Here is a 12,766-nt window from a genome sequence, read left to right as displayed (position 1 = left end):
TATCGAGCATTCGAAAATGATTTTCCGAGCTTGTACATACGTTAAGAAACAAATGAATAATGTCCTGTGTATCTTACCTTCGAATCAGATAATTTTTTAGATACTCGTATCGCGAACTGTTTGCAAAATTCGGGCGATTTCAATCGTTCCCGCGGCCGGATTATCGCTGGACAGTGATTCATCGAAGATTTAAAAGTTTGGCTCGTCGCCTGGCGAAGATATAAGTCGTATCCAGCGAAAATCCAAACAGGCATTCGCGGTATACTTTTTTAAAGGCGCGATACCGGCGGAATAAAATCGCGCGAAGTTTACAGAGGGAGCTCGCGAGATTTATGTCCCGAAAATTGGCAACCGGGACCCTTTCGGGGAAGTTACGGACTGCTTGGTCCTCGAGCGACTGATAATATTTCAACCGCGACGAGCACTGTGAACTCTCGACGCTCTATCAGCGAATTCCTAAAGACGCGTTTCATTGCATTTTAAATGGTCGCCACTGGGGGGGTTCAAAGTTTACTTATAAATTAATAAACGATGAATGGGGTTAAGAAAGTGAATTATAGTAAACTGAAAGTCTTCCTGAGCGTACAAGGATTGAATAGAATAGTACGAGGGAGAAAATTTCTATTCAACCGTGCAGTAAATTAACGCCATTTGCATGGATTTATCGCTAGCGGAGTTAACCTAATGTTGAAATGTTAATGATGGAAGTTCACGCGAAAATGTCTCGGGTTACGGGAACGATGCTGACGAGCCAAGATACTGGCATTTCCACGAATCGTCGGAAGTTACCCTTTCTACCGATTCTTCGGGTTGGCGAGTAGGGTGTTTTCAGGCAGCCTCGAGGGTTCGTTGGCATTTAAATGACGGGCCAATCCGCGGCCCGTGCCGAACTAACGAAACGAGACGGCAGGGAAACCGACGCTGTTCACCGCGTAACCGCCATTACGGAGAACCGGCGACATGACGTGACTTTTAATCTTCATTTTCGTTCCTTTCGGTGCCATCACTCTGCATTGTACGCTATTTTCATTCAGTCTACCCTGACGAGGCTCGCTTCTTTATATTCTATTATTTTTTAGGGGCGCGGGTTAGGGGTTGTTCCAATCTCAAGAAATTAAAGAGACGTCACATTCGTAGCTATTTGATAAAAGGCTAAACAAAATTATTTTGCTCGCCATATTGAAAGATGTGTCAATTGGAATCGTTAGGGGTTTTTTTTTTAAAGAAACGGAGAGATTGGCGTTTTTGTTTAATAATTCTCTATTGCAAAAATTTTATAATATGATGATTCGATGAAGAAATTTATTTAGTCTTGAGAGGAATAGATTCTATAAAACCTGTCTGTTCAACGTGGTCCTCTTCGGAACCTAAACAAAATAATATAATGCATTTTATCTATCGATTCTCGCTACATCTATAATTTTATCGCAGTTGAACAATTTAAAAAAATTTTTATCGCGAGAATTAGTCGATTTGTAACGTTTCAAAGTGTCCGTAACAACGTTAATCTGTCAATCGAACGAGTCGCGTAACGTGACAAGATCCCCCGTATTTATTTACGATCTCACTTCCCGTTTACGCAATCATTTTAAATGCTAATCCGAGGCACGGTGAAATAAATGGCCGGACAATACTTGGATCTCGTTTAACGATTCTTCGGGCTTCACCTTGATTGGCTCCCGTCGCGATGCCTCATCGTAATCTTACGCAACAGATTGACAGCTAAAATCCCGTGGGTGTGCGCGTACTGTAAACCTCCGTGGAAATACAACGGGGTGGCTATAAATAATATCTGAAAAGGGACGGTTGAGCGATTTATGACCGATCGTGTGTGCTCGGATTATGCAAGCGTTACGAATGTTACGTCGCGTCGTCTGCGCGGGGATTAATCTTCCGCCGCGAACTTTTCTCGCCGGGAAATTTACGCGACAAAACCGTAACACTTTCTTCGTAAATTTTCGCGCGTCGTCCCGCGTTATTCCTTGGCGAACCTAGCGTCCATTTTCATCCAAATCTCAGTTTATTATCTCCCCAATCGGTGTTACATTCTCTATTTACTATTGCTATTTTTATTTATCGAGAACCAGAATTCCACGACTTCGAAATAAACGGTTTTCATGGATTGAACTGTGCAAGAAACTTGCAGATCGTTTACGTATTAATAACATAGTATATTAGAATGGTAATTCGTAATAGTACACGGTTCATAACTGGGTCAACTGTGAAAAATACGACTTGGACATTGCTAACTTCTGAAGTAATTAATTTTCGACCTAAGATCCCTAATACTTTTGTAAAGAGAATGATAAAATGTTTCCTAAAAAAAGTGACATGATCTTAAGTTTTTTTATTAAATGTAATATTATTGTCAATCATAACTATTGCAATTTCTTTATAGTTAATAACTGACTAACAAGTCACTCGGATGAAAAATTGGCACACTTTCCGGAAAATGTATAAAAAATTGCTATCAATTTTGAAGCACAATTTTCAATTACAAAATAGTAGTATCACAATGTATGTATCTCCATGAATATTTCAAGCTATAATAAGCCATCATTTACAGATATTAGGTCTTTTATTTTTCTCCATTACACGAAACACTGTGGCATCGGCGCAAGTAGAAACAGAGTTTAATGGACAGACGCGCCAAGCGAGTAACATCGTGCTTCAATCGTTCGTTTCGTATCGCATTCTATAAACATTGTTGAGTATGTACTTGTATAAACAAACGATTAAAACTATTAATGGATTTCAAATCGTGCAAGAAAGTGTTCGAAACTATAATTTTGCACGTTTCACTGCCCCGAGCTCTTTGAATTCCCTTTTAATTTCGCCGGACGATGACGGTCGATGAACAATGGACGACGATCGCGAAACAAGAGGGAAACTACGGAGTCGTCCGACTTCTTGAACGAATCGTGTCCGTTTCTATGTCGCTGGGCTCGATTCCACTGCGCTAGATACTTAATCCTCTCAGCCGGTTGTCTCCGTTCACGGGTCAAGTTTCATCGAACAGCGTTTGCACGTTTCCTAGTTCCGTCGTCGAGTTTACGTATCGTTTGCACGCCTCCTTCGTTTCGTTCCTGGACGCAGTTTAATTCCCACGGATACCAGAGGAAACACGCGTGTCGTATAATCTCATATTTAATAATTTCTAGGGAGCGATAATGACACTACACGGAGTTCCGTGGCTCGAGAAACATTCGTTCGTCAGACTTTCTTATATTCATTAAAGAAAATAGTTCCTGAAGATATACGACCGTTCGAAAGTTTACAAGGGTGGACAAGATGCATTTAATTTAAATTGTATTATAGGGGTTGTTAAATGGCGAATTGATGAAAATTTGTTTCGAGTACGTTTGACACGTATAAAAACATTTTTACGCGCCCTGTGTACGTCTGGGGGTGTAAAGTTATTTTCCGGAGATTGATTCCCCGTGCACGTGGAACGAAACACGAGTTATCGCGCCGACCCGTGTTCTACGAAAGTGCAAGGATGTTCGTAAACATCATCGCCTTTATCATACTCCCGGTGCGCGCAGGGTGGTGCTTTTGTTCGTAATTAGGAGTAATTAGACGACGTGCCATCGGTGTAACTCGCTAGGTGCGAGCGTATAATTACCCGTAAAAAGGCACCTGGAATGCTCGAGCTTAATAAAGCATCTCGTTATCTCTCTCCTTCCCCCTCGAACCCCTACTCGCGACTTTTTTCTCTCACGTGCGCTCTTTTATTTCCGCGTGGAAGCGCCGACCTAAGACGCCTTCGAGGCTCTGCCCCTTTCCTCGTTCCTCCTTCGTTCTGGCGATCGTTAGGTCCACTTCTGACATTAACCACCGTCGTACGTATTTTTTCGTACAACTGAAACAGTTTCGAGAAACGTGGATTTGCAACAGAGAATCTTAAAAATTCCCACCGAGGGGGTGGAAATTTCAGGGCTGTGATTTTTCCTCCAAATATGTGTGTAACACAGAATTATAACCTCATCGTGAATTAACGATATTTCAAGGTGTGCTGTTCTTTTTGTCGAGAGTGTATGTGCAAATAAAACGCCATAAAAATTCTTCGTGTGTTTAGCTGTTGGCCTGGACGAGAATATGGTTGCAAGAATGCTGCTCGTTCTCGTAAAAATTCGAGGAGGAATTTCAGTGACAGGTCGAGCGTCGAGTTTTCCTGGCAACGGTGCCGGGTGCGTGAACTCTCGATGTCAACGCCGAACGAACTGCACAGCAAACAAAAAGTGCATAACTGTGCAGCGCACGTGCCGGTCAGGAACAGCGATTAACATTACCGGTAACGGCAAGTGGGTCACGACTACGCTCGGATAACTGACCGATCAAGAACACCGACCGATCCGTGACCTAGACACCTCGACATTAACCCGTCTCGATCTATTCTTCTCCCTGCCCTTTCCCAGACGATCAATGGACGAGTAAGAACATTAGAAACACCCCGACAAACTGTTATTTATTAAATATATACGCCGAAAATCACAGTTCTGATTTATTTCGATGGGAAACGAATCTTTTTATTGCCTGCATTTTTTTATATTTTCCTTGAAACTATGGTTATTTAAAATTTTATGTGACTCACATATACTGTGAAACGAACTACTTGGGTGATGTACTAATATAGAAGAATCCATAGTTTTTCTTTTTATCCTCGATTTTTAATACAAAACGTTACATACATACCACCTTGACGTGTTACAAATATTGATTTTAGATTTTTGTAGGACGATTTTTTAAAATTTTCATTTCATAGTCGTTACAAATTTTATGTGACTCAGGCATATTGTGAAACGAACTGGGTGATGTATTGATATAAAAGAACCCATAATTTTTCTTTTTATCTTCGATTTCTGATACTAAAAGTTGGACGAGTTTTGTAGGACATTGAAACTTGAATGTTTCAAACACAAATGGGAAAATTGAACTTCGTACGCCTTAATAAGTTTACGAATTCCATAGTATATATATTCTTAATCAGAACATGTTCCTTAAAGCTTGTTTTTTTTTTTTAATTTTATTTTAGAAGATCGACGAGTGACGAAGGGATTAAGTAAGTGGGGAGTAGCTAGATTCCGATAAAATTTTTTTTCGTAGCCTCTCTCTCGCTAAGAGAAAGAAAAACGATCATGCATAGACTCATTTACATGCTCTGCTTTAACGTAACGAACTGCATCGCGTGCATACGGGCCGCCTATGCACCTTCTCGGAACCTGGCTGGACGAGCGCACGCTAATACGGCTCCCGTAATTCCTGGAATAAATATTCCTCGCTGTTACTACTAACCTTCCTACATTTTCTGAGAAGTTTTACGCTGACATCGAATCGCGATAACATGGCCGCGTGTAGCTTGCAAATTCGGTGCTCCGGAGATCGATGAGAGATTTGAATTCAGATTCGCTAATTTTAGGAGAAACACATGTATCGTACGGACTCACTAGAACAATGGAAAATTCGATCATCAAACACAGTAGTCAGACTGTTTAGGTTACGATAATGTTACTATTCGGTTTATACTTTTAAACGACACTGGAGTATGCTAATCATAACACTCTAAAAGTTTTTAGCTTGCATTAGTCGCTCGATACACGTACATAAATCACTTCGAAGTTTCGTCAGTTTGGCATTGTTTACACAGCTGGCGTCGATTCGACGGATTTCTCACGCCAAACGCAAAAAAACATGGCGGGGATAGCCACATATGTTTTATCGAGGTCGGAACGTTGCACTTTATCAAGGTGATACTGTATTCGGTGAACTACTAGTTTTAGGATAGGTACACCTCGACACTTTTGTACTCGGGATTAACTACTCTATCGAATTTTACCGTAAAAGGCTAATTCCGCTAAAAAGGAACGATCTACCTTTAAACGCTTCAATGTAAAGCAATTTTCGAACGAAGTTAGGTAGCTCTGTGCAGAGGATTCTGATTCTTTGGGAAGTTCCCGACTCCATTAGCCTGCAACGAACCGAAAGTAATCTAACTAAAGAAATTCTTCGCAGAAATCGGACCTTGTCGAAACCGTTGGTACCGTCGCCCGACAATTTCCTTTTCCGTTCGACGCACGCAGGAGCACTTCCTCGAATCTCGGTAGTAAAACAGGGCCGCGCAAAGTTCAGGTTGGCTCGTTTCACGCGGCAAAACTTGATAAGTAAGCGAAACAAAAAGAGGGTGGCGCGATACAGCTCGTCGAGATCCTCCTGGCAGATAGAGCCGCTCGTAATAACGCACGAGCGCTCAGTCTACCTGGCAGGTTGTTATTGCCGCTTATTATTTATCCATCGCGGCCGGCTCAAAAACGCGTCGTTCGCGGTCTGTTTACACGGAGGGAGAAACGTTGAATGGCAGTGACGCCGCGAAACTTTAATTATTATTCTGGCGCGCGGACAGGCCGGCCCCGGCGATCGATGATTCGACCCGACACGTCGACTTTCGTATCGGCCGACGCGTTTCGTCGACACGTGCCACGGCACGATAAGAGCACGGGAAAGGTGCGCGACGTCCTGATACCGGACACCGCGGACAAAGAATTTTTCCTGTAATCGATAAACGAGGCCCGTTCGCTTCCGCAGCGTCGTGGCAACGCGTGTTTTGAACCAGCGCGCGTCCCGAGCCAACCCCTTGCACTTCCGACCGATGGCCGACGCACGTTTAATGCACGCTGTAACGCGTTCACCACCATTTTGTTTGGTGCAAATATTCTTTTTAAGCACCTTTTCATATTTGTAAATTTTGGAGTAATTGTTGGTGAGATTACTATAAAGCAGAGTGAAATTTTGTCATCGCCATTTTGCATCCCCTGTCAGAATATAAACAGTATTCCTTATTGGAATAACTTGCACAATCCTCAGATAAATTATTTCGTTTCAATGACTTTTTATATTCGAATATGAAGCAGAGTTTGTAAAATCTTATCACCAGCATCCCCTGTCAGAATGTGAAGAACAACCCCTATTAGAATACCTTATACAGAGTGGTCTCTACCAAAAATAGTTTTTTTAGATGCCTTTTCATATTTGCAAACTTTGAAGTAACTTCATTATCATTGAGAATGCTATAGAGTTTGTGAAATCTTGATCTCAAAATATGAAGAGCATCCCCTATTAGAATACGTTGTATAGAGTGGTCTCCACCTACAATATTTTTTTTAAATGCCTTTTTAAATTTGCAAATTTTGAAGTAATTTCATTATTATTAAGAATGCTATGAAGCAGAGTTTGTGAAATATTGTTCTCATCATCTCTGCATCCCCTGTCAGAATATGAAGAGTATCCCCTATTAAAACAATTTATACAGACTGGTCTACTCAAAACAAAACATCTCTCAGTCCTGACATTGATACTCCTCCCCCATAAAATATGTTAAATTAACTTTCTCAAATTGTAATGATGAAATAATGATCTCTCCAGAGACCATTGCACTTGTATTCGCTACTTTTAAACGAAGCATGAATTCCAGTTTCTCGCTGTATGTTGCAAGAAAATTTGCAACTAATTTACACTCGATGAAAGGTTCGACACGTGATTATACATGTATCGAAGATCAAGTGGTTACCAATAACGATCTGTGCAGGAACTAGACGCGAATAGGAGATACTAGATATCTCCAGGAGGATTTTGGCTATTTTCCCCCGAGTAATCTAACGCGAACTCGATCGAACCGGGCGACCTGTTTCAGGCGGTTTACCAAATTAGCGAGGAAATCCAGTCGGCGCTTAAACGAGGGACTCTCAAACAAAAACCCGTCGCGCTGATTATCTCGGGGCGGACTTTCATTTACATAACGCTCCGGCTCGGTGAAATGCAACGAACGAGGAAGAAAGAGAAAGAGGAACAAAGAGGGACAGAAACCTGCGGGAATTTCGCTAAATCGCTTTAATGCGCTCGGTCGCGATTCTGCCGCAACCGCGGCTGATCTCGCAATAGTCGGTGACTCACTGTGCTCCCCCGTGTCAGTGGGGCATTATACCTCCATGATCCTTCTAAAAAAGGTGAACAACGATTTTAAATACTAAACGATGATCAAATATTGAATCGTTTCGTAAGGTCGTGCAAGTAAATATTCATCGATATTCGGAGAAAAGTGGGAAAAACTGTTCGAAGACCGTTCGAAGCTCAAAATTCGATGGCTATCGATCAAACAGAAACAAAAATTCTGTAAATGTGTAATAATAAAAATTGCCTACGAATTATACAATATTGCACGGAATATATGCTCCGATTTTATTCGTACAGATGTTACTGTAAACTGGGTTTAAAAAAAATACACATAATATCGAATGAGTAATAACCGAATAGTTCACGAGGCTATCGAATGAGAACATCACAAATGTCTCGAATCGTAAAAGGGGTTGATATGAGAATAATAATCCCTTGATCTTGGGTACCCATTTAGCTGCTAAGCAGATGTTTTTTCTTCGTTTACGAGATAACGAGTGGACAACGAAACGAGAAAATTCTGGTCGATGCGCGACCAGTTTTCGAGATTGCTCTCGACCCGAATGATTTTGTGGTCGCGGCTCGAACGACTACTCGTACATCGAGGGAACGCTAATGATCCGTATCGGTGATCCCGTTACCGTTGCCACCTCCGGAGCACTTTAGCTTCCGCCTCTAACCCACGGTCCTTCCACCGACGCGGCTACTGCCTTCTTCAACCTTTCTTGAACTCTCTGCTCGATGGCATCCGACGATATCCTGCAAGGGATACTTCGAAAGCTTTAATCGGCACGTAAACGGCCCTAATTGGTGTACGCATTCGACAAAAATACGATGGCGAGTGTAGAAAAGCCAAGCCCCTATCTACGAAAAATTTTTCCTCCTTCTTGTCTTCCGAATACCTCGTAGCAATCTCTGAACGATTGCTTCGTTGGTCTTTAGGGCGTATATACAGCGAATCATTTTATCGTGGGTCCTTTTTAGAAAACAATGTAAATTCTAAAAATAAATTAAATAAATCAATCTCTTCTTAACGAAACACTTCTTCTTTTTCTTATCCTCTGATTACCTCATGTAGCAGTCTCAAAACACTCGTTATTTCATTGATCTTTAGATACAGTAAACAATTTTATGATTTTTTTTAGGAAAGTATATAAAATTCAACAAAGTACGATGAAAGTTGGGAAAATTATTTAAATTCGTGAAAGGGGTAAATACATATGTCATCCAGAAGTTCACCGAATGAAATATTTGGATCCAAGTATTGCGTAGCAGGGAACAATGAAAGTAAAATTTTCTTCGAAATAACTTTCACAATTTCTGACAATTACTTCAGATTTACGTGGCTCTTTGGACGAAAGTGGCTCTGAACTGGAGATTAAAATCGAGCAAACGAAAGTGTTGCGAAATTTAATGCTACCTGTCTAAACGGTGCACTTCGTTAGCACTTTTTAACGTTACATCAAATCGCGAGGTGTATCCAAGCACCCAGGAAGTTATTTTTCACGTTAAAACTTACGTATATACGATATCATCGCATTTCACTCCACTTTCAAAATTACAAATTAAAAATTACGCTTATTAAAGAGTACATCGATTAATTAAAAGACGTAATTTTTGCTTTGGTTGCAAAATACTGTTGCAGAAATGTCAACGACAGCTTCGTTTCATTATAATTAGCATCGTGTGGATGAGAGGCTCAAGATAGTTAATAACTTTCTAATAGCTAAGCAAACAGCCGTTTTCAAGGTAGCATTTACACTTTACGCAAATTGATAAATGGATAACGAAATCCTAACACAAAAAAAAAAAATCCAATTGCACGCGTGTGCATAAATATATCTCTACCGGTTATATCGCAATCGATGACGTCGAACTACGGTGAAGGTTTTCTAACGCAACAACTTGTAATTTCCTTATCGATTCAACGAAGTCGTAAAATCGTAGAATCTAGCGCAATTTTTCTTCATTACTTCCACGAAGAAAATTAGCTTTTCGTAATCGATATTCGGTAATTCATTTAAACGACAAATCACCGAAGATACGATATTTCTTAAAATCTGATCCTTCTAACGTTTAAACTGAGTCTATCAAACAGGTGCCATAATTGTCTCGATCCTTATTTTTATCAGTGATTAATAGTCAAGATGCTTTGTATACGATATTTCTTAAGATGTGATCCTTCTAACATTTAAACTTGAGTCTGGGTTAGGTGATGAGTCTATAGTCGTCTTGATCCTTAATTTTATCAGTGATTAATAGTCAAGATGCTTTGTATACGATATTTCTTAAAATGTGATCCTTCTAACATTTAAGCTTGAGTTTAGGTTAGGTGATGAGTCTATTAAACAGGTGCTATAGTCGTCTCGATCCTTAATTTTATCAGTGATTAATAGTCAAGATGCTTTGTATACGATATTTCTTAAAATGTGATCCTTCTAACATTTAAGCTTGAGTCTGGGTTAGGTGATGAGTCTATTAAACAGGTGATATAGTCGTCTCGATCCTTAATTTTATCAGTGATTAATAGTCAAGATGCTTTGTATACGATATTTCTTAAAATGTGATCCTTCTACATTTAAGCTTGAGTCTGGGTTAGGTGATGAGTCTATTAAACAGGTGATATAGTCGTCTCGATCCTTAATTTTATCAGTTGCGTGATTAATAGTCAAGATGCTTTGTCGAAATGATTACCGTCGCTGCGTCTAGTGTCGCTCGAAGATTAATTACAGGTAATTACCAAATAATTTCTCTGTCGGCGGAATCGTCAAAGTTGTTGCGCCGTACGCGGAGCTCCGAGTGTATCCCATTGTTCCCAGCTAGACGCATTGTTGTTGCGCGTTTTCGCGTGGGTTTCGCCCCGGTACGCGGGCAATTTCCTTCTAATTGCATTAAACACGGTCGTCGTAATGGAAAAGGAAAAAAAGAAAAGAAAAAAAAACAAGGAACTTGATTTGTTGCCACGCTCGGCACGCAACGTTTAGAGACGTTTAATTGCACCTGGAAACGTCTGGAATTGTTCTCCTTTCTTATGATTCACGGCCATCCGCGGGAACACGATGTGTGCAAACCTCTGCCGCTGCTCCCCTTAACCCCTTAACCTTTTCCTCTTCAACTCGAATCTGTTATACGGTTTTTATCGGTTGAACAACAATTTTATTCGATATGAGCTGACAGCGTGGCTTGTGTATTCAACGACCACCGATATGACGAAAATTTTTTAATTTAAATTGAATTGAAACTCTGAGACCAAGAGAGAATTAAGTGGTAATTTTTGCATCGTTTCAGATATTTAGAAGACATGGGACTGGCCGAGAGAGAAGCCGAAATGCAAGAGTTAGAAACGTCAAGACCCGGTAGATCGCGAGATCTCTTCGGTGTGCAGCTCGAGGTAATTGTTATTGCAATAATATTCATAGCAGGGGCATCTTTCTTCTGGTGGAAGCTTGCATTCTGATACTTTTATAATTTTAGCGTTTCTCTCGTGTTCAGAATGGCGAATAAACGAATTAAAAAAGATGGTAGTTTCAGCGCCAACCGATCTCCGGTGCCCTCGTCGAGATCAGAAACAAATTCGATCTGGAATCGATAGCCCATTCACCGAACGAGGCGCTGGTTGCAAATTCAATAGCCACTTTTGTCAGGCTGAGCATAGGCCAGTGAGAGGCGCGACCCAGAAAACCGGTGTCGGTTCTGCTAGAACAAACGGCTACCTGATACCGAATTGGCCGAGGAAAGTCTGTCTATCGGACTCTCTTTCTTTTTTGATCGATCCGCCGAACTCACCTTTCTCCGTCGGTGATCGTTAGCGGAATCTAGAACGCGATTGGATCCGGGGATCTTCCGCGGTGTCGTGAAATTTATCCTTCTATCGCGTCTGTAAAAGTATATACCGATCGAAATACCCAGTTATTTGGGTTTTCTTCGCTAAAAAATTATTCCCTTCTCTGCTTTCGAATTTCCACGATTCGTGATCGGGGGACAAGATCGTTTTAGAAAGGTTTCTCCTTTCTCCCGGTGATCGATCGAGGAAAAGGATACTCGGATCGGAGCGGTAAACATTAGTAACCGAATCCGGCTTTTCGATTTCGCGGAGTCCCGAACACCTGCGATCGATTTTTATCCGATCTCATTGCCAATCCTTCCGCGGAGGTTTTATTTTCGTCATTGCACGCTCGAATGCACGGAAAAATCGTTTCGCAATGTTGCACCTTTCTCGAGATTGTGCAACGACCATCGATTCGTTCCCGGTAAAAGTAAATATAATTGTAACGAGCGAAATAGAGAATCGAAACGAACTTTTCTGGCATGTAAAAGTAATTGTAACTGCGAGAAATTAAATGACTTCGTTTTAAGGTGGATTGGTTCACGATTTCATTTTGGTAAAGCAAAGTAATAAAATAGAGAATAATGTTAAACTTACTGAAGGAATTAAGTCTGACAAATAGATTACAAAATGGATCTTGTTAAGATACGTTCTAAAATGGCGTCAACTGATTTTAAACGAAGAGAAAAATACGTATAAAAGTGGGTTAGATTTTCGAAGAGGCACATAAAATATCGTTAAAGACCCTCGAGCTTTGCTTCGTGTAATATTTTACTACCACGTATGTATATTGTAAAGGTATTAATATCCAGAGGCTGTAACGCTCTAAGTAGAAAATGAAGATAAGGACACTTTTTCCACTTACGAGTTTATCTGCTTGTCGCGATGCGTTTTCGTTATTAGAGCTAAAAAGTCATAAGGGAGGCGGTGTTATTTATCCCGTGTTTTGTCCGTGCAATATAATCACGAATAAACGGACCGAGGGTAGTTTAG

General features: G+C 40.7%; 1 protein-coding gene across 1 annotated transcript in view; it reads left to right on the top strand.

Moving 5' to 3' along the window:
* Positions 1 to 12,766, top strand: part of LOC143345785 (uncharacterized) — an 81,913-nt gene that overhangs the window by 47,841 nt on the left and 21,306 nt on the right. Inside the window, exon 2 of the mRNA XM_076773206.1 lies at positions 11,236 to 11,338. Within this exon, the coding sequence (XP_076629321.1) occupies positions 11,249 to 11,338 (90 nt within the window). The 5' untranslated portion in view covers positions 11,236 to 11,248. The remainder of the gene's footprint in view (positions 1 to 11,235; positions 11,339 to 12,766) is intronic.

Source organism: Colletes latitarsis, chromosome 9, assembly GCF_051014445.1.
Source record: "Colletes latitarsis isolate SP2378_abdomen chromosome 9, iyColLati1, whole genome shotgun sequence".
NCBI lineage: Eukaryota > Metazoa > Arthropoda > Insecta > Hymenoptera > Colletidae > Colletes > Colletes latitarsis.
Note: the sequence above shows the minus strand (reverse complement) of the source record. Positions and strands in the feature narration are given on the sequence as shown.